The sequence below is a fragment of the Podarcis gaigeae genome (genome assembly GCF_964106915.1).
Source record: "Podarcis gaigeae genome assembly, chromosome: 15".
In the NCBI taxonomy this organism is placed as follows: domain Eukaryota; kingdom Metazoa; phylum Chordata; class Lepidosauria; order Squamata; family Lacertidae; genus Podarcis; species Podarcis gaigeae.
In genome coordinates this window covers 35,615,327-35,638,318 of record NC_139692.1, presented here as the reverse complement: position 1 = coordinate 35,638,318, position 22,992 = coordinate 35,615,327, and the positions used below count along the sequence as shown (strand labels likewise).

The 22,992-nt window shown below is 45.5% G+C and overlaps 1 protein-coding gene across 1 annotated transcript in view; it reads right to left on the bottom strand.

The window, feature by feature from the left end:
* Positions 1 to 22,992, bottom strand: part of GALNT17 (polypeptide N-acetylgalactosaminyltransferase 17) — a 112,291-nt gene that overhangs the window by 48,053 nt on the left and 41,246 nt on the right. Inside the window, exons 3-4 of the mRNA XM_083714561.1 lie at positions 9,198 to 9,364; positions 1,928 to 2,102 (exon numbers count right to left, since the gene is read on the bottom strand). Coding sequence (XP_083570687.1) covers positions 1,928 to 2,102; positions 9,198 to 9,364 — 342 coding nt within the window. The remainder of the gene's footprint in view (positions 1 to 1,927; positions 2,103 to 9,197; positions 9,365 to 22,992) is intronic.

Genomic DNA, 22,992 nt, shown 5'->3' with positions numbered 1-22,992 from the left:
GGGATCAAACCTGCAACCTTGGCATTATGAGCACCACGTGCTAACCATCTGAGGCATCTGGGATGTTGAGAGTTATTAAAGTTAAAGGACCTCTGACAGTTAAGTCCAGTCATGAAGGACTGTGGGGTTGCAGCACTCATTTCGCTTTACTGGCCGAGGGAGTCTATGTTTGTCCACAGACGGTTTTTCCGGGTCATGTGGCCAGCATGACTAAGCCGCTTCTGGCGAAACCAGAGCAACGCTGGAGCGGTACCTATTTATCTACTTGCACTTTGACGTGCTTTCGATCTGCTAGGTTGGCAGGATCTGGGACCAAGCAACGGGAGCTCAATTAGAAATTAAGCCAAATGTCTTCTCCAAAACTTTAGTAGATACAAACGGCGTTGAAAGCATAGCCTTGTATAACTATCCCAATGCCATCATGAGCACTAATTATCATGAATGCATGTTTATGTCTGGAGAAGTCCCAGGAGAGGCATTTTAAATGGCTTTTTGCTGCCTCCCACTTATTCTCAGTGTGGGAGACTTAGGCTAATGTAACCATTACTAACTTAAAGGGCGGAATTCATTGTTCCACTACTACAAATTTTCCATCCATGCAAACATTGCAGCTTGACAGGTGGAATTATCTCTCCCCCCCCCCCTTTCCCAGGTTCTGGTGGTTCTCCCACCCACCCTAAGCCAATCTTGGGGTGCATGGGGTGCACCGAAAGAAAATGGACGGAAAGCCCAGTTGCATAAGCAGAGTTCCTTGCAAAGGGCTTTCACTGGTGGGGTACGTTAGGTGAACCCCACTCAGTGTGTTCCTGGCGTGATATCATGAGGCTGAATTTGAGACAATGAGGGGTAGGGATGGAGGGAGAATGTGTTCTTGTTTTTTGTTTTTTTAAAAGAATTTTATTAGATTTTTCCAGAGTTATATAAAAGCAAAATAAAACAATAATAAAACACAGACAAAAGAAAAACGAAACAAAAAAGAACAGTTATAATTTCATTCCCTTTTTTTCTTATACCTTACTTTCCCGACTTCCCCATACCTCCCCTCTCTGTATTCCAGTTTCTATTAAATTAATTCAGCAAATCCTTCCCCTTAATTTCTTTTAAATTTTTAACCCTTCTTTTCTTATTACTTATCCAATTCGGCTGGAATGTGTTCTTGTTTTTACATCTTCATACAAGCCAACCTAATTTTCACTTCTCCTAATTCTGTGATATGGTTCTCCAACAACAACAACAAATGCACATATTATAAGGAAATGCACCCAAAAATTCATGTATGAGTGAAACATTCATGTATGAGTGAAACATTTGGGCTCTCAAATTTCAGCAGGGCCCTGTATGATGCTAAATTTGGCGCCACACCCTGCCTCTAATAATAATAATAATAATAATAATAATAATAATAATAATAATAATTTATTTAAAACCCACCCATCTGGCTGGGTTTCCCAAGCCACTCTTGGCAGCTCCCAGCAGAATAATAGTAATAATAATAATAATCATCATAATCATAATCATAATAATATGATAAAATATCAAACATTAAAAACTTCTCTAAACAGGGCTGCCTTCAGATGTCTTCTAAAACTCAGATAGTTGTTTATTTCTTTGAAATCTGATGGGAGGGCATTCCACAGGGTGGGCGCCACTACCCAGAAGGCGCTCTGCCTAGTTCCCTGTAACCTCACTTCTCCCAGTGAAGGAACCACCAGAAGGCCCTCAGAGCTGGACCTCAGTGTCTGGGCTAAGTGCTGGGGGTGAAGATGCTCCTTCAGGTATACTGGGCAGTATCATTCTGGCACCGCCTGCATGTGGCGCCCAGAGGGACAGCAGTGGTCACACTATCCTGAAGCCACCTCTGTTGCAGGATGACCAGCACATTGTTCTACTAATGAGTTAGCCCTGGGGCCTTAAGCGCTTCACGTACCAGCCTGCCGTGAACTCCACGTGTGCGTCGAAGAAGCCAGTGATCTGGCCCAAGGCAACCTTCCAGCCTTCGATGCGAGCTCGGATGAGGCCTTCCCTTTTCTGATTGCGGACCACCTTCACCAGGCCAGGGTATCGCTTGTTGACATACTCTTCCAGGGGCGCCTTCAACTCCTCTATAATGAGAAAGAGAAACCCAAAGAACTGGAGTGACGCAGAGACTTTGGGAGTCAAGGCAGAAGCTGATATGTTCTCGTGTAGGACACCATCTCTGGTTCAATCAAAGTGCCATGTGCCAGACCAGGGTCTGTGCACACCTGGAATGAGAACTTATCATCTTGGCTTCCAATTGCATATTTAAGCCATGGTTCAGAGCTGCTGAACTGCTCTCACTTTCATATATATATATATATATATATATATATATATTCACTGAATTTTTTGGACATAAAATACAAGGAGAATCAGACTAGTCTACAGAACAAGAATAATAATAAAAAAACAAAAAAATAAAAAAAAACCAGGAGAAAAAGAGAAAGAAAATAACTGTAAGGCCATTTACCAGATTTATATCATATATTAGGGTTGCCATATTTCAAGAAGTAAAAATCTGGACATAGTTGCTCAGCTTCTTTGGGGCGATAGTCCAAAAAGTTGTTGAGCTTTTCCTGAGCAATTGTCCAAAGTTGTTGAGCTTTCTTTGGGGGGACGGCAGTCGTGCACAGTGGGCTTCTGAAATCATCGTCTAGGAGGCAACAAGCTGCACAGCACTTCTGCCAGGGAACAGCCGAAATCCCAGACATTTACTATTAATTATTTTCCCCCTGGGGGATGTCACCCCCCCCCCAGGGTGACATCACCGGAATTTTGCGGTACATATGGTGACCCTATCATTTATCCACACGCAGAGAGGCAGACTCTCACATCTCCCACTTACAAGCATACAGTGATACCTCCGGTTACATACGCTTCAGGTTACAGACTCTGCTAACCCAGAAATAGTACCTCGGGTTAAGAACTTTGCTTCAGGATGAGAACAGAAAATGTGCTCCGGCAGTATGGCAGCAGTGGGAGGCCCCATTAGCTAAAGTGGTGCTTCAGGTTAAGAACAGTTTCAGGTTAAGAATGGACCTCTGGAACGAATTAAGTACGTAACCAGAGGTACCACTGTACTTATTCTCTCACCCTGGATGTCCCTTTCTACCCTGCCTTTCAGGCAGGGACCCCCCCCCCCTTCTGACTGTCTCCTTCCAGTGTCTGTCCTCCTCAGTCCAAGGTAAAGGACTTCTTCCCCACTCACCCACCAGCTTTTCATCTAAACTGCTCTCACTTTTCATCTGCCCGGTCTCTCTTTGACATTCCCAAAACAAGCCATGGCAGGCCACTGTTCAACAGGTTCAGCACTCCATGTCAAATAATATACATAGGGGAAACCCCCACCCATTGAATTTCTGTCTGTAGTGAAGCTGTTAAAAGCGCGGAAGCGTCACTACAAAAACCAAGGGAACAGCAACCCAACCTACTGAAACTGGCTTAATTCAATTATAAATCACTGCTGCATCACAGCAAACTACTTCATTGCAGTTGAAGATGGCAAATTGACTGAGGCATGATTTTCATTCAATAATTAGAAAAGACGGGGCTAATTTGAGAGAAGCACTAAATCAAAAGAGGTGTTTTTTTTTTTATTTGATGCACTTAAAAGTTATTTTTGTTCCTCACACAAAGTAATTCGCTGCAGTTAAGGCTGGGAAATATATATTAAGAATTCTGCTGCTCCAGCCCTAAACATTCACCATTTCCATTAGGAAGAGCAGCATAGAAAATAGTTTGTATTTGATGTTCAACATTGGGGAAATCCAATTCCCCATTTTCATTTTTTAACTAAAACTGTAAGAGAGGCAGAGAGACACACACGAATACAGAGAATCCTTAGATCTTCAGAGGTGAAATGAGGGAGAAGATTTAGATACTCATCCATGTAGGAAGCCAGTTGCTATCAAGGCTGTAAAAGTAGCATAGAGAAAATGAATAGAAAAAAGTTTGTCTCCCTCTGTATGGGAAATGTGTCTGGAAGACAAAAATGTATCAAGGAGTTAGTGACCTGACAAGGAGTTGAAACCCCCCACACAGCTGCCTTAATCAGTGTGTGGGGGGGTAATGTTTGGGTACCTTCAGTGCTGGATTTACATATAAGCTAAACAAGCTATAGCTTAGGGCCCCATTCTCTTGGGGCCCCCCCAAAAAAATTAAAGGAAAAAAACCTGGATGTACATTTCCAAAATAGAAGATAAAAAACAAATGAAATAAAACCTACATACAGCAACAGTGTTTTGTGTTGTGTAGGTTCCTATGATGTAAGTAATGAGCCCCGCTTGCTAGCCTGCTCCCTAAAATATCACTGGTTTGCGCATTTCTACATATAGGGTGCCTACATTCTGCATGTGCAAATGGCTTTAGATATTTTTTAGATCTATAAATTACCATATAGCATATATTCAACACAAAAAACAGCAGCAATTTGTTGTTGACAAAGGACAGCTGGACATATAAATGGCCCCATGACCTTCAGTAGCTTAGGGCCTCAGCAAACCTAAATCCGGCCCTGGGTACCTTCTTTGATGTTGGACATTGTTTTGAGAAAGTGAGGCACTGGGAGGAGGTTGCTAATGGATGATCTGCACGTAGCCAGCCTGGCATGCCACACAGGCTATCTATAAAATCGGACGGTTTGGGCAGAGTTTCTTTGAAGCTTGTGCATGGACCGCAGGGCCGTGCAAACTGAGGCTACCTGGGGGAGCTGCTTCGCCGCTTTTGGGGGGCTTCCAAGCGGCAGATTGAAGTGCTTGCTTGGTATGTATACATTGCTTGCTGTTTGAGAAGAAGATCTTTAATCTTCTCACTCACTTGTGTATTTTGTACTGCTTCTGAATCTCTCTCTATTTTTTAATAAAAAAACAACCCACCTTGCCTTGGGCAAGACACCCCTCGCCCACTGCAACTCAACCCATGTCCTGCATGCAGGCTTCCTGCTGGGGCTTCTAGTTGGCCAACATGAGAATGGGATGTGGACTTCATGGCCTCCTGGCCTGATCCAGCATGCTCTTCTTGAAGCAATACAAAACCTCTAACCATGAGATTATTTGAGGTGCAGCATTGGGTTTCTTTCACCCCTGGCACCATTCAACATCCTATTATGAGCATCGAAAGCTGTCCTATGAGGAGAGTGAGACCACTGGTGCATCTAGCTTAGTATTAACCAGCAGTGATGCTCCAGGATTTCAACTGAGGATTTATCCTGGCTCTAGTTGGAGATGCTGAGAAGTGAACCTGGTATTTTTTGCATGCAAAACATGCCCTCTATTGCTAATCCAGAGCTCAGTGGGTCTGGCTGTTAACCAGAAGGTTGGTGGTTCGAGCCCACCTACGGATTGTTGTGGGTAGATTTCCTGCATTGCAGGGGGTTGGACGAGATGGGCCTGTGGGTCCCTTCCAACTCTCCAATTCTGATTCTTTCCAAGTCTCATTTCTTACTGTGGAGATGGCTTGATGAAGCCTCTCCTGTTCTGGGAGGGTTTCAGTCAGCACTTGCGTCCACGATCAGGTAACTGTGATATCAGGCGGATGAACGGTGGACACATCTGACCTGTCAAATTTGGCCCCCGAAAGGGTGGGGAAAGTAACAATCCAGTTCTCCACTCCAGGAGTACGGGAATGAAAATTGTTGGTGCATGAATCTGTTAGAATTCCTGCTCCATGATTGCAGTCATGGGATTTTTGTCTTTCACATGACGGTGACTTGGGCCACACCTGCACCATCCATTTAAAGTACGGCTATACTGCAACTGTTCCTCATCTCCCCTCTCCACTACACCTCCACAGCACTTCTGACAAGAGAGGTATCATATGTCAATCACATCCACCTAGAGATTCTCATTTATAGTCAATGCCTTTTGATAATAGGCATCACGTTCAAGTTGCAATGAAATGGCTGGTTTCTGTGTGCTGCTTATCTATTATCCAAGGTGCAATGGATATCAAGGTTCCATGTTATGTATTTAAAGCACTATGTGACCATTTTAAATGTCATGTGTTCCCCTAAAGTATTTGGGGGGCCATAGCTTGTTAAAGCTTCTGAAGGTTGTCAGGAGACCCCTGTTTCCTTGGAAAGTTCCCTGGAAAGACAGATTGATGTTTAAACCACCCTGGGAACAGCACACATAACAAACTATATTTCTCAGGACTCTTCAGGGGAAGCCATGTCTATTAAAATGGCTCCTATGGGTGGGAAATTGGCTCTTTAGTTCCTGCCCAAAAGGTTTTTGTTCCACTCTTTTCTCCAGATACTGATGGGGGGGAAACAATCTCACTGCAGAACTTCAGGAATTATTCCAGTTTCTCTTTCTCAGAGTCTACTGCTGGTAAAGACATTTGCAAGGTCAACATGCTTTGGAGATAAGTGGCAAAGCAGGCTGCTACTTCAAGAGAATGTAGGAATAAGAAATAAAAGGAGTGGTAAACAGCAGAGCGAAACCTCATGGGCTCAGGCTGAGATGGCGTCAAATGAAATGGGTTCAGGGCTCGCACTTTGAATGCGCAGACTTCTTGTGTGTGCAAATAAAGCTGTATTTGCAGGACACAGTTCCCCTCACGCCGCACAGCCATTGCCCCCCGTTTATTGCTCTGCCTTTTATGCCAAAGCGGAGACGCAGGAACAAAAGGGGAACGTCAAAGCAGCTGCGTGGCAGATTCCCACTCTGCCCCTCTAAACGGAAGTCACTTCCCTTCTGAGGAAATTCAAAGAGGCAGAGATTATAAATTGTCTCTAAGTCCCATAAGGCTGGTGTTGGGTTTCTTCATAGCATTGTTTTGACATAAGGCAATGCCATTAATATTTCAAAGTGCAGGCTTATGGCGCGGGCTCAGCACCACCCAGGCTGCAAAAAAACAAGGTTTAAGTTGTTCATGAAGGAACAGGAGGCAGCTGAAAGTAGGATGCAAGCAAGATAAGCGGGAATTTGCAGTGCAGTTTGATCCCAGGTTGAATTCCTGGCACCCCCAGGTAGGAATGCGGAAGAACTGAAAGACTGGAGTGTCCCTGACAGCCTGTCCCCAGCTGTGCTATACATTTAAGCATCATTATACCACTTTAAGGGACGCAGGTGGCGCTGTGGGTTAAACCACAGAGACTAGGACTTGCCGATCATAAGGTCGGCGGTTCGAATCCCCACGACGGGGTGAGCTCCCGTTGCTCGGTCCCTGCTTCTGCCAACCTAGCAGTTTGAAAGCACATCAAAGTGCAAGTAGATAAATAGGTACTGCTCTGGCGGGAAGCTAAACGGCGTTTCCGTGTGCTGCTCTGGTTTGCCAGAAGCAGCTTAGTCATGCTGGCCACATGACATAACCCGGAAGCTGTACACTGGCTCCCTCGGCCAATAAAGCGAGATGAGCACTGCAACCCCAGAGTCGGTCACGACTGGACCTAATGGTCAGGGGTCCCTTTACCCTTTATTTATACCACTTTAAACCACCATGGCTCCCCCTCCCTAAGAATTATGGGAACTGTAGTTAGTTAAGTGGCTGAAAGTTGTTAGGGGGCAACCTATTCCCCTCACAGAGTTACAATTCCCAGATTCCCCATGCAGATGGATGGATTGTTAAAGCAATCTAGAAACTGTAGCTCTCTGAGGGGAATAAGGGTCTCCTAACAGCACCCTTAAACTATAGTTCCCATGATACTTGAGGGGGGAGCCACAACTGTTTATAGCTTTCAACAATGAGGCAATATATATTTGCCTAGGCTTACTCAGAGAATTGATGCTACATTGCATCAATTGAGGTTACATTCATTAAGAGGCTGATGAATGTAATGTAAATGAATAATAGAGAGCCCAAACTACAGTTCCCAGGATTCTTTGGGGAAAGCTAGGACTGCTTAAAATTTTAATATATCTGTTTTTTGAAAATGTATTTATTTGGTTTTTCAAATTAAAATTTTACATAGATATCTCAAATATAAATAATAAAAACAAGATTCCAAGGAATCTCCTGGACTTCCACCATCCCCTTTGTGGGTCCTATTATTAATCAGTTCCTCCTGCATCTTTTATAATGACCCATTTCCTTTACCTCTTCCATTACGTCCACAATTCAACCTTAAACTACAAGTGATATTCCAATCATACTAATGATTTTAACTGTTTAGTGGTCTTTAAGATAAGTTATAAATTCTCCCCATTCCTTATTAAAATTTTGGTCTTTCTGATTTCTGACTCTTCCGGCCATTTTCGCCATTTCAGCATAGAAGCTAGGACTGTTTAAAGTGGTGCGAGACCGCTTTAAATGTATAGTGCAAATGGGGCCTTAGATGGCTCTATTTGTCCTTCGCTCTGGTTCCATGCACTGTTTGAACTCCCTGCCTCCCAATGGACCCCAGCCGCCACTGCTGGGTATGAAATTCCCAAACCCACCCCACCAAGGTCACCCTTTCAAGCTGAACAAGTTTGGTTGAGGGTTTTCAGTTCAAATGCCTTAACACACGCATTTCATTGCATTGGGAAAGATGTCCTATCTAGAATTCCCCATGCAACTGAATGATCCACAGATAGTCTACTTCATGGGTAGGCAAACTAAGGCCCGGGGGCTGGATGCGGCCCAATCGCCTTCTAAATCCGGCCCGCGGACAGTCCAGGAATCAGCATGTTTTTACATGAGTAGAATGTGTCCTTTTATTTGAAATGCATCTCTGGGTTATTTGTGGGGCATAGGAAGTCGTTCATTATTATTTTTCAAAATATAGTCCGGCCCCCCACAATGTCTGAGGGACAGTGGACCGACCCCCCACTGAAAAAGTTTGCTGACCCCTGGTCTACTTTTTATTAATAGCATCTGTGGCAACAGGCGTGGGGAGGAGGGCAGATATATATGTAAGGAAGGAACATATCAAATTTACCCTTCTCATCCCCTGTCCCTAATGCACCTTTCTACTCCTAGGAAGGATGCCCCCTCCCTCAACACCGGGTGCTTCCTAGTGGGTTTCTGCATGGCCAATCCTGTATGATTCATGAAGCAAGGAGATAAGAGGGCAAAATAAAGAAGTGTGGTTTGAACACAAGGGAGTGCCAAGATACTATGAAAGGCAGTTGCGCAACTTGCAGGTAGCTCTGGAGTCCAAGTGAGCATCCACTGGAGGCTGGTCCATTAGGGCAAAAGGGTGACTACTTTGAGAATGGCCTGCATGTGTTGTCCTCCAAAGGGATGAGCTCACTCACCTTCGTCACTGTTGTCATCTACGAGAATGATCTCCTTCAGCAGGTGAGCAGGTGTGTGATTCACTGCACTGTGCACTGAACGCAGGATGACTGACAAGGCCTCGTTCACGAAGATAAAAATAATAGAAATCTGTGGGAGGTCCTTTGGGTATTTCAGCTCTTTACACCTGTAAGGCAGAGAGGGAGCAAAGTGAAGTTAGCCAAAGACTTAGGACTCAGCTACATTAGTCAAAAAACAGTGTTCTGAATGCGTTATAAGCATGCAACACCAGATAGCGCTGGGGAGCAAAAGAATCATCATCATCATCATCATCATCATCATCTAGGTGATTATCCATAACCTTTTTCTTTTGTTATAACAATTTAATTTCTCACTTATTTATAGCGTTTTTTTCCTGTGTGTAGATCAACTCTTAGAATACTTTCTATAACCATCAGAAGCAGAACATCCACAAGAACTTTTATTGCATTGAACCAGGGATGAATGGATCGGCCAATTTGTTTCCATGTCACTTTTGCCTGTGTTTTTTTTTCATACGTCTGTCCCAATTTTGAGCCAATCTGTTGTTGCTTTTTTAATCTACGTAAAATTTGCATTTAAATACATATTTTCCAAACCTATTTTCTTGCAAATTATACATCTGAGCAGAGAAACTGCATCAGAACATTTGGGGAGGGCAAAAGCCAGAGGAGAAACTGGGTTCCAACCTGCACATTAGTCTGAGAGATACTAATCAAGTCAGTTCCTATCTGAAATCATAGCTGAAATCCAATTCCTCAAGGATCCTGGGAAGGACCTCCTGGGCTTCCCCCTCCTGCATGGTTGCAGGATCAGGTCCACCAGTCAAGGAGGGCTTGCTGGTGGAAGATGTCTGGGAGAGGAACCAGATGTATAAGACTTTGGGAGAGACACTGTTGTTGACAAAGCTGGCTTGTTTCCACTAACTGTAGGGATAATGAACCATCATTTATGGTCCTACAACATGCTAAAGTGAATCAAGCATAAAAGGGAAGCAGAAACCGTCCATCTCCTCCTCAGGGCTGCAGTGGATGAAAGGAGAGTACATGAGCTTCAATGCTGCCCATCCTTCTACCACTAAACTATGGCTTAGCATGACATCTAAAACCAGTTCAATGAGTTCACTTTTCACCCTGAGATTTAACTTTGACTGAACTCTGGACAAGTCTAGCAACTCACAGATAGATACCAGGGAACAGGAACTGACCCTGTTAAGTAGCAGCAGATGGGATGCATAGATATTGCATGCATCAAACTGTATAGATTTAGAATCCTACATGACACTAAGAGCTGTTTGACAGTGGAACAGATTCCCTTGGGAGGTTGTGGGCTCTCCTTCCATGGAGGTTTTTAAGCAGAGGTTGAATGGCCATCTGTCATGGATGCTGTAGCTGAGATTCCTGCATCGCAGGGGGTTGGATTAGATGACCCTTGGTGTCCCTTCCAACTCTATGATATCCACTAGGGTGTAACTATTAACCTCTAATGACAAAAATGGGGACTAAGGAGAATGTGTGTGGGGGGGATACCTGGTAGGTTTTATCGTATGTAACACCACTGCAGCAATACATCTCTCAGACGACTCCACTTTTTCCACTTATGCAGTAAACTAAGTGCCCATAAACATATTTCAACATTTGGCCTTTGAATTATGGCAAGCGTTGCTGTGCTTTCTGAAGTAAAGCACCTCTGGGGCTTCTCCCCAACAGTTCTATGCGCCTCTATGACTTGTGGGATTAAAGACCTAAGCAGGCAAATGGCCTTCCTGGTTATAGAGATAAACAACATTGGCCCTCCTTTGAATACTGTTATATTGATGGAAAGTCACCTGAACTATGCCAAACTTTCATGGAGCAGGCCTAGCTACTCACAGCAGCAAAGGCAGCTCAGTTTTAGCAAGTTAATAAATTTCCTTAATGTCTCCACTTTGCATCCCACAGAGATTTTTGGTACCATATTAGAATATAGGAGACAGAAGGATGAGAGTGTTTTGCCTGGAATAGCTTCAGAGCTGACGTTAAGAATTCTTTTAAGTGCTTGCCATTTAAACGGAGAGGTATACTACCATCCTTGTTTGCAAGCAAATTGGTGTGGTAGAAAATTCCGATATTCAAGTGGTCAGGGATGCTTCCTATATAGTTGGCTTAATGAGATCAGAGCACCAGAACATTGCTTGGAGATCCCAGTGTAATGTGGATTAATTCTTCACACACAGGTCTGGAGAACCCATTTCAATCAGCTCGTACAAAAGGGGCACAGTGGCCCCTTTGAGGTCTTCCCCACGAATCAACTGAGCCCCCCACTCACCTCCCCCTTGCTCATGAGATAGCTTCCTTTCTCTCTCTGGAAAAGTACAGAGAGCTGAAGGAGGAACTTAGAAGAATGACACTCTTTCCCACTTCCTCTTTAATCTTGGTGGTCTCCAAGGTGAGAGCAGAGGCAAGCACATGGTGGCTTCAGTGGCCAGCTCCTCCTGAGCACACAAAAGGAGGAATTACCTGCCACTGAAGACTCGCTGCACTGGGCTCCACACTCGGCCTCCTCCCAACGATGTGATGTCATGTGCATGACATCACATGCTCATGGTGCACAATGGGCCTGGTCAGTCTTGGGCACAGCTTGGCACCTCTGGCCACAGCTCTGTCAAAGAGTGCATATGTTGCATAGCAAAGGTCTCCCGTTTATGAAGCAAAGCATTTGTAAATTGGAAAGATTTCTAGTAAATAAAAATAACAATGCACACCACCAATTGCCACAAGGTGTTAGCAGTGAGAGGCAAGCCCAAAATAACTTCAAATCATCCAGAAATGCAATACAGCTTTTGTCCACCACCACTTAGTCTTCATAATAAAGAGCTATTTGTCGGGTTGCTTTTGATTCTCAGATGAAAACAACCCTCTTTCAAATATCCATTCATACCCAGAGTGTTAGTTATTGCCTCGATTAAAGCGGCTGAGTTGAAGGATGCTTGATTAATTTTCTTCCACACAAACACCGAGATCAACCAGAAAATTAACTGAGCTGTGCATAATTACGCAGAGCAGCTGAGAAGTCGTTAAGAGAGAGAGAAACTTCAGAGTTATATTTATGAGACGTCCCTTTCCCAGCTTCCCTAAGCTGAACGACATGCTTTGATTTAGATGCTTATTTTCCTTTGTGCTTTGCTCGTTCCTTTACGCCTGCCACCTTTCAAAAGGAAGATATCCATAGGAAGTCAGTTTATGTGTAATTTATGAAGCACCAGGTAAGAAATCTTTCCTCTGAACAAAGATGCTCCTCTCCCCAAAGACTTGATGATGAAATCCTTTGACAGAGTTGGCAGCAACAGCAGCAGTGCCAGAGTTGTGTTACATGTAAGGACAGATGAATATGGCCGTTTCACTTTCTCTCGGCTCCTCATTTTCTCAATCTTAAATGCAGTGCTCCAGTTTTGCAGCAACTTACAATTCCCTCCCTGCCCCAAAACACTCCTCATGAAAATTCATCAGCATTCTAGCAGGGATTTTTTTTTCTAAACATACCCATTTTTGTACACAGTTTGGACTAACATGCATATTTTTGCAAATAACCTTCCTTACGTATTTTTCATTCTATTCTCATTAAGGTACGCACTTTTTTGCCCACCCAAATATATGATTTTGTGTGTGTGCATGTCGGCTGGTTGGAGAACTGCATCGTGAAATTCAGGGAAGTGCAAATATTGGCTCCCCCTGAGTAGGAAGAAAAGACTTTCCCATTCAGGGTGGGTTTTTCCCTATGCCATTTTGACTCTCAGTCCACAGCTGCCTACAGGTATCCGCACATATATTGTAGGCTCTCTTCAGGCCTATTCATACATTCAGGACAAATGCATGAAGCCTCAACATGGGTGGGTGGGTGGAAGGAAATTGGCAAGCCCCACCAATAACATCCCAGTACATGCTCAACACCACACACAAGAGGTAGGGACTCTTGGCTCTTCTTGTGTTGGAGTAGATAGAGCTTTGACCTGATCTACTAAGACTGTTATCATGTTCTTATGGATCAGAAGGTTCAGGGTAACCCTTTGGCAGGGGTCAGCAAACTTTTTCAGCGGGGGGCTGGTCCACTGTCCCTCAGTCCTTGTGGGGGGCCGGACTATATTTTGAAAAAAAAAAATGATAAACAAATTCCTGTGCCCCACAAATAACCCAGAGATGCATTTTAAATAAAAGCACACATTCTACTCATGTAAAAACAACGGGCAAGCCCCACAAATAACCCTGAGATGAATTTAAAATACAGTGGTACTTCAGGTTAAGTGCTTAATTCATTCCGGAGGTCCGTTCTTAACCTGAAACTGTTCTTAACCTGAAGCACCATTTTAGCTAATGGTGCCTCCTGCTGCCGCTGCACCACCAGAGCACGATTTCTGTTCTCATCCTGAAGCAAAATTCTTAACCCGAGGTACTATTTCTGGGTTAGCAGAGTCTGTAACCTGAAGCATATGTAACCTGAAGTGTATGTAACCCGAGGTACCACTGTAAAAGGACACATTCTACTCTTGTAAAAACACGCTGATTTCCGGACTGTCCATGGGCTGGATTTAGAAGGCGATTGGGCCGGATCCGGTCCCTGGGTTTGCAGTATTAAAAAGATTTTAGGAAGGGGAGAGAGAGTCTAATGAGGACTGAGCGTGCTCGGTGGCAAGTAAATGCCAAGTTAATGTGAGATGAGGGGATGCAAACCTGAGAGGAGAAAATGAGTACTCTGGCCAAGAGTGCAATATTTTGCTACAGGTCCCACTTAAATGATATATCAATTGGGCCCTAAATATGGGGTGGGAGATTAATGGAAAAAGAATGGAAGGAATAAACAGCTTTCTCTTTCTCTCTCCTTTTGTATGGAAAACTATTTGATATGTTGTCAAGGCGATAGGTTAAATTTTTTTGCTTGGTCAAAACTCTTCTTTTATAGCACATTCCTTTTTTAAAATTGTCTTTTGCAGTGTGAGGTTTGCAGAAGCACGTTTTCTATTCATACCTTAACATGCTCTCATTGTTACCTCCCACCGCAGGAAGAATTCACAATCAACCTTCAGATCCATTAAGAAAACTCTATGGCAAAGTTCTAAGGAAGATACCCAAACAAAGAAGTATTGTATTGGCAGGAAGGAGTGGGAGAGAATCAGCCGTGAGAGAGTCTGTTGCTTCAAAAATTCTGCATTCTTGTTGAATCTGGGTAAACAAACCCATAAAGCTATATTCTTGCCTCCATTGCCAGAAGAGGCCAGGCAACACAACTTGGTGTGCAGGGGATGGAATCTATTTATTTGCACCCAATCATGCAGAGGTTGTTGTTGTGTTTTTTTAAAAAAGCACATTTTCCAACTGTACAATTTCCCCATCAGACACCCCCTGCAAAAAAAACACACAAAAAAAGTAGAACACACACAACATATGCTTTCCTCCTTAGGAGAGGAGTCAGTAGTAGATCTACTATACCTGTACAGCCAAGATTCATTTATGAGTCTGCCTTAGTTTAATAACTACCAGGCACACAAAAGGGAGTACTTTAAGGGCATGCTATGAAAATAATGGTGAAGAAGAGGAGGTTCATTCAAAAAGAAGGTGTTTTTGTGCTTCTTCTTTTAAGTATGGAAGCTGAGTGAAATCTATTCTTATATAATAAATTCTGAACAAGCTATCCTTGCTATTGCCTGTCATTTAAGTGCTTAATCAAGTACATACACGCACGCACGCGCACACACAGACACACACACACACACACACACACACAACCCTTGCCACTAACCATAGAAGAGAAGAAGAGGAGTTTGGATTTGATATCCCACTTAATCATTACCCGAAGGAGTCTCAAAGCGACTAACATTCTCCTTTCCCTTCCTCCCCCACAACAAACACTCTGTAAGGTGAGTGAGGCTGAGAGACTTCAGAGAAGTCTGACTAGCCCAAGGTCACCCAGCAGCTGCAGGTGGAGGAGCGGAGACGCAAACCTAGTTCACCAGATTACGAGTCCACCACTCTTAACCACTACACCACACTGGGAAAGCAACTCAGAGCTGCATCTGAGCAAAGCCATAAGTCTTCCTTCAAGCAGCAGCTAGCAGGATCACAATCAAGAACAGGAGCCCAGGCTCCAAGGAGGAAGGAGTGGCCAGATCCATCATCACCCAGCAGCACCAGAGGTCAGCACAGGACTACCATAGGCCAAGGCCAGCAGCTCAGCAGTTCCTGAGCCCAGGACCCCCAAATAAAATCTCTGGTGCCCATTATCTACAGAAACTGCACCCCTCTGATGTACCACTGGCAATATCTGGCTTTCAACATTGTGATATATCACCAGCTAAACATCGAAATATACCGATATAGCACAATGTCTGAAATAAGGATGGAGCTACGTAGAGGCATTGGGCTGGCTTCACGGTTCTTCCCACATTGTGATTTTTGCCGCCACCTGCTATTGTGATTCTCTGCCCCCTAAAGGAACCAGGGGAGGGATGAGCTGGCAGAGTTAACAGGGACTGCAGGAATCGAGAGAAGCATTGGCTGGCTTCATGGTTTTTCCCACACTGTGATAGCATGCAAACACACACACACACACCACCATCATCACAATTTGCAATATATTGCCTGGTCAAAAATTAGGAAACCAATTTCATGGTAAGGACCAGAGCCATATTTCCCACTGGGTTTACTGGCGAGTTGTGCCAGGGCACCAGACTGCCAGGGGTGCCCCAGCGAGTGGGGGAGCTGCACGGCTTTGCCGGTGGCCTCCCCTTTCCCTCCTGCACGCCCGCCAGCTGCGCCCCGTCAACCATATGGCTGGTGGGCGTGCAGCTTGCCTCCCAAGCCTCCGCAGGAGGAGAGCGATCCATGCAGAGGCTTTGGAAAAGGTCGACAACTCTGGGAAATGGGGGTTGGGGCGCCAGATGAATCTTTGCACCACGGTGCCGGATATGCTTAAGACGGCCCTGGTAAGGATTTTAAACCAGTTTTGGACAATATATCAATATATTGCCCAGCCCTACCCATTAGCCAGGACATGGGTGGCGCTGTGGGTTAAACCACAGAGCCTAGGACTTGCCGATCCGAAGGTCGGCAGTTCGAATCCCTGCAATGTGGTGAGCCCCCGTTGTTCGGTCCCTGCTCCTGCCAACCTAGCAGTTCGAAAGCACATCAAAGTGCAAGTAGATAAATAGGTACCGCTCCAGCGGGAAGGTAAATGGCATTTCCGTGCACAGCTCTGGTTCGCCAGAAGCGGCTTAGTCATGCTGGCCACATGACCCGGAAGCTGTATGCCGGCTCCCTCGGCCAATAAAGCAAGATGAGCGAGGTGAGTCGCAACCCCAGAGTCGTCTGTGACTGGACTTAATGGTCAGGAGTTCCTTTACCTTTACCTTTTACCCACTAGCCACTGAAAGCCAGGGATACAAGGTCAGTCTGGCAGCACAGACTATGCACTGAGAGGGACTTGTCAGAGTAGAGAAGGAGTGCTAATTTCCGAGCCTTCTGCTCCTCAAGGAATCAGCAGAACCTGGCAGGGAGGTAGTGATCTGGGACCTAGAAAAGCAGGGATGAGGAGATGTTCCATTCCGTTTGCATTTAAATGCAAATCTACTTAATCCACAATTTCTGAAGCAACATGTGAACCTTCTAAATCTGTATTTCTGGCTTTTGCTATGCAGGTCTCCAACCATATTATACAATAGGTGTATAAATGCACATATGGGTGAAAACAATCCACAAACATGCATTGATGTAGGAGAAATTGCTCATAATCAAAGCCAGAAGGTCGAGCCAAGAACATTTTGGCCACTAGCCCTGGTGACCATGCTCTGCCTCCTCAGTTGGAGACAGCAATGCTTTGGAACAACAGCTGCTGGAAATCACAGGAGGCGAGAGGGCTCTTGTACTTGGGTCCTGCTGGTGGGTTTCCAGAAGAGGCATCTGGTTGGCCACTGTGTGAATAGGATGCCGGATTAGATGGTCCACTGGCGTGATCCAGTAGGCTTTTTTATGCTCTTAATTTTGAATGTCTCAGTCAGGAACAACTATCCTTGCCCAGGCAAATTCTCAACCTGAACTGGGAAGCTTTTGTAGATCTGTAGAGGTGAGCCAACTTTAAGCCCAAGAAGGTGGCATGGTTATACTACTCAACCTCTAGCCTTCATGGCTCCCTACAATGTGCCTTGGTTTTCTTGATTCTTATCCCTGCAGCTCCTGACAGTATTTATCATCCAGTCTACAGTGATGAAACACAAGGTGTATTGCACCTGAAGCAAATGGATTCTGGGGCTAACATGAAGCAATGTTTCCTTCCAAGGTTACTTTGCACTTCTGAGATCCCTTAAGCTGAAGAAAAGGTCAAAACTACTTTTGCTGAAAAGAAAAACACAGGGTTGTTTTTGTGTTATTATTATTCAAGAAAATGGCAGATCACAAAACAGGAAGGGAGGCTGCCAGACTCCTTGAATCTGTTGGTTTTGCAAATTGCCTAGTGGTTTCTATGTGTCTATGCATGCTTTCAGAGCTATGATTAGATTAATACACAGTTTCAAATAAGCCAGAGGGGGGTTTAGCCAGTTTCCCCTGCTAATAGAGCAATTTGAAACCCATTTGAGCTAAATTCCTTAGACTTGTATATATTTTAATCAGATGCTAAGATGAGTTAAGCATTTGGGTCCCCCACCCCTCATTTGCTTTTAACTTCTACAAAAGACTCACATTCTCTCTCTCCCCCCCCCCCCCACAAAGAATATATATACATGTAACTTGCTTTCTGAAAAGGAGGGAGAAAACAGGAAAACTCATGTCTAGGAATACTGTGGCATATTTTTTAACAGAATTAAGAAAAGTGTGTGATGGAGCATGAGGGAAAGAATGACCTATAAGTACCCCACATAGGCACATTCAAGTCCTCTTCAGACATTCAAAATAATGCAAAAGGTCTCAAACTGAGCAGAGGTGCATGGGTGCACGACCAAACCCCCTATGCGCTGCCACTGTTCTTTGAAGGAGGAGTTTCAGGGAGACTCTATGTTCAACCAAACAGTCAAGAACCTGGATTGTCTAGGATTTCCAACATCAAGGATGATCAGGAGAGAAGATCAGCATGGGAGGATATGTGCCTGTGTGCATGTTTCTCCTAACTTTAAGTTCAAATATGCTACATATTACCTAAAACCGGCACGTGGGAGAAACAGCTATGAAAGTGCGTGTGTGGGAAATTAGAAATGCCCCCCCCCCCCACTTTAGCTTTGCGACTCCAGAGTTTGGCAGACATGGCCGGCTGCTGTTTCCTTTGCCAAAAAGCACTCTGAGTGCTTGGCTATTGTGGGGAGTTGTGTGTATTGGGGGGGGGGGGTATCAGAACAGGTACTGACAATCACTGCCTAGGGCATCTACCCCACCATTTAGTGCTATTGAAGTTGCTTGCTATACTCACTATCTTGGCAGCCGCTTGCCTTCTAATTTTAAAAAAGCATGTTTGTTCTTGTCAAAGAGAAAAGCATGACTGTCCTAAAATAGGTTAACCTTTTGATATATAAATTTGGCACTCGCAGGGGGGGTCAAATACCAGGCTGTGTGCCGTTCAGAGAGTCTGCGTGCCTGCATTTAGATATACGTTCATTACGAGAGACAAGATGGCTCTCTAACAAGGACAAAATAGGGACAGAGATTTGCCAAGTCCCCAGAATACAGGGAGCTGCCCCTGGTAAACAAGGCAAGCTGGAGAACGTAGCAGAGCTAGGTGCCATCAGCATATTGAGGACACTGAACACAAATGCTTTGGGTGGGAGCAAGCACATTTCAGAACCTGAGAAAGTGTTGTGGGTACCACATACAGCCATGCATATACAAAACCCACACATTCCCTGACCACACTTATTCCTCCCTGCCGCCAGCAATTATGCTTCATTCCAGCAGAGGTGAGGCCACATACCCAATAGTACCTTTTTTCAAGTCTAATTGCCATGGACAATTGTATCTTCAGCCAGGGAGTGTAACCCTTTCATCTGCCAAATCATTCCTCCATCTTAGACCCCATCTGCACTGCATGTTTAAAACAATATCATGCCTCACAGAGCTACAATTTCCAGAGTGGTTTAACAATCAAATCCTCTTCATGCAAGAATTGTAGCTCCATAAGGGGCAGCTGCAGAGATAAGAAATGAAGAGTTGTTCCATTGTCTGGAGAGGCCACTTCCTGATTTGCATGGAGAAGCCATTTTCAACAGAGCCCAGCGATCAAAGCATACAGTTGTATTGATACAGCACTAGGTGTTGAAATTTTGCTCCCCCTAACAATTTTGCACCCAGGGCAACAACCATTGGTCTGAACCAAACTCTAATTTGTTAATAGCCACCCCCTAGCAGCAACAGGCCACATAACAGAGGCATGAGGACCAGATGCTGCAACAAGGCCAGATGTTAATTCTTTCCCCAGGGCTTGCTGATCAAAAGGTCGGCGGTTCAAATCCCCACGACAGGGTGAGCTCCCGTTGCTCAGTCCCAGCTCCTGCCCACTTAGCAGTTCAAAAGCATGTCAAGTGCAAGTAGACAAATACCATATTTTTCGCCCTATAGGACGCACTTTTTGCCCTCCAAAAATGAAGGGGAAATCTGGGTGCGTCCTATGGGGCGAATGCAGGCTTCCGCTGAAGCTTGGAGAGCGAGAGGGGTCGGTGCGCACCGACCCCTCTCGCTCTCCAGGCTTCAGGAACACATCCGCAGCCTAGGCAGCCCTGCGGGAGTTCCCGCAGGGCTGTCTAGGCTGCGGATAGCAGCTTGCATCCCAGAGCGCCGGGCGCCCTGAAAGCAGAGCACCCGGCGCTTCGGGAACACACCCGCAGCCTAGGCAGCCCTGCGGGAGGTCCCGCAGGGCTCCGTACGCTGCAGATAGCAGCCTGCCGCCTGGCGCGATGGGCGCCCTGAAGCAGAGCACCCCGCCCACTGGACAGACATCCGCAGCGTGGGGAGCCCTGCGGGAGTTCCCGCAGGGCACCCTACGCTGTGGATAGCAGCCTGCCGCCTGGCGAAAGATGCGCCCTGAAGCAGAGCGCCCCGGCCACCGTACAGACATCGGCCAGCCCCACAAGCTCGGGGGACAGCAAGGAGGCGCCATCCCACTGTTCCTCGACCTGGTTCGGTTTCCCCGACCTGGTTTTGGGGGAAAATAAAGGGGGGGGAATCCTTTATTTCCCCCCAAAAAAACTAGGTGTGTCCTATGGGACGGAGCGTCCTATGGGACGAAAAATACGGTAGGTACCGCTCCGGTGGGAAGGTAAACGGCATTTCCATGCACTGCTCTGGTTCGCCAGAAGTAGCTTAGTCATGCTGGCCACATGACATGGAAAAACTGTCTGTGGACAAACGCCGGCTCCCTCGGCCTGTAAAGAGAGAGAAGCACTGCAACCCCAGAGTCATTCGTGACTGGACTTAACTGTCAGGTCCTTTACCTTTACCATTTAATCATGCCACACCCAACCAGAGCTGCCCATAGGGGCGGGGCGAGGTGAGGGCAGGCAAGCTGCCCATAGGGGTGGGGCACGCCATGGGGTCTCCTCCCACTCAGCCACCCTACAGCTGGAGGAGAGGCAGCGGGAGGACCGTTTGGCAGCACAGAGCCTGCGTGCGCCCAAGCCACTACGTCTTTCCCACGAGAGACGTGTGGCTAGGGCACATTGCAGGCCCTGTGCTGAGTGCCGCCCAGCATTTTGTCACCCCCTTAGTGGTGACACCTGGGGTGGGCTGCACCCAACACACACCCCTTCTCCACTGCTGCACCCAACATCCCCACTGCCCTTCCCTATGTCTAACATTTCTCTTTCTCTATTTTTCTCTCTCCCACCATACATCTAATAAAGTGGATTCTGGTCCATGAAACCTTGTTTTTTTAGTGCAACAGACTAACACAACGATCTTTCTGGGAGAGGCTTAATGTTGAAATCTGTTCAAGGGGGCCAGAGCTTGGAAGAGGATCTGAAGGTAGACAAGAAACAGTACTTCTGAGTGGTGAAAGAGGTGTATGATCATGCATAGGAAATAAATCTTAGTTGATTAATCATGTGAGTTTTACTCAACTAAATAGCATACCTTGCAGACAAGGGGGGAAATGTACTTTTTCTATATAAAAAACATGACATTCAGGTGAAGGAAGTGTACAGCATAACATTCATCTTAGGAGAGGCATTCGCTCCTTCAAGAGGAAGGAGGTTAGGCTGTATCCAATTTCTACTCAGAGAAAACCCACTGAAATTAATGGTCCTATGCTAGTCATGCCCATTAATTTCAGTGAGCAAAAGTAAGTTGGTTTTACAGCCCAAAGCCTTGAAACAGGTTTTATAAGTAGTTCAGGGCTTGCTCTCTCTCTCCCTCCCTCTCTCTTTCTTTCTTCAAAGAGAAACCAGTCCCAACATTTAGAGTTCCAAAGGTGGGTGGGAGGGATAGAAGAGCAATTACAAAAGAGCATCTGCACAGTTGAAAAATTCAAGGCATGCAAAAATTCAGTTCTGCCAAGTGCATGCAAGCTGTTAGGTTAACAGACCTAAAAATGACTAATGGTGATGTCAGAAGACTCCAGGAAGCTGCCTTGCACCATTGGCCAACCTAGCTCATGTATTCTTAATGCCAGAGGTGGGAACATGTGACCATCCAGGTGTGGTCAGACTCCAAGTCACTGACCATTCTGGCTAGGGCTGATGTGAGGGCCACAGGCTTCCAAACCCTGCTCAACAGTGAGCGGCAGTGGTCTTCCCAGGATTTCAGATGGGAGTCTTTCACAGCAATGCCTGCAGATATTGGGGATTGGTTCTGGGACCTTCTTCCTGCAATGCAGTGCTCTACCACCAAAACACAAACCTTTCTTCCAGGCTTCGCTACAACCTCAGACCCTGACCAAGCTTTACCATTTTTTCCTTCCCTGGCCAAAAACACCCTGCACCACCTGCTCTATATTGTTTTGCCTGAAGGCCTCCAATGCTGTGTTTCTGTTGCTCCCACTCTTTGACAGGAAATAAATTGTTACACACACAACCCCTTTGTGGGAAGCCGAGCGATGGTCTCTCCCAAGGGGAGGGGGTGGGGAACCATATGGGCAGGTGGGTGACTGAGCAGCTTTTTATGCCTTCTTCCACCACCTCCTCTTCATTGAGCTTCTACACACCCCATAACTCTACAGTGGTTCTCTCTCTCTCCCCCCCCCCTTCGCAAGCCACCATTGCTGGGAGCTATCTAGGGATTTTTCTTGAGTGCGGGGAACCCAACTCCCCATTTTTGCTGACTTCACACTGTAGGGTTCTCCTGGTTTATTCGTTATCTGTGTCTTTGGTCTGTTTGGCATTCAGTTTGGAAAGGAAAGGGAACTGAAGAATTGAAGGGCACCCGGAGGCATTATGGGACTAATATCACACTTGAGTGGCATCCCCAAGACTTCAAGCTTGCTGGTGTCTTTGTGGGGCTGCTCTTTGGCCTACCTTGCACATCCTTGGACAGCAAGGGTGCACATTTTGGATTCATGTACCCAAACCTCCCACAGCAGGGAGGGTGAATTTACTCCCAAATCCTTGGCTGGGGAGCCATGGAATCACCACCACCATCATTATTATTTTTAAACAACTTTATTGAAAGTTCAAAAAGTACATAATTATATGTGAGACATAAATAAAAGAAAGAAAAAAGTAAGTGAAACAGAAAGGAAAATAAAGGGGGGGACTGTATATTTTATAAATGTCTAAACCTATTACAGTATTTGTAAGAATGGATTCCAAATATCATTGAATTTGTCCGTGGCAAG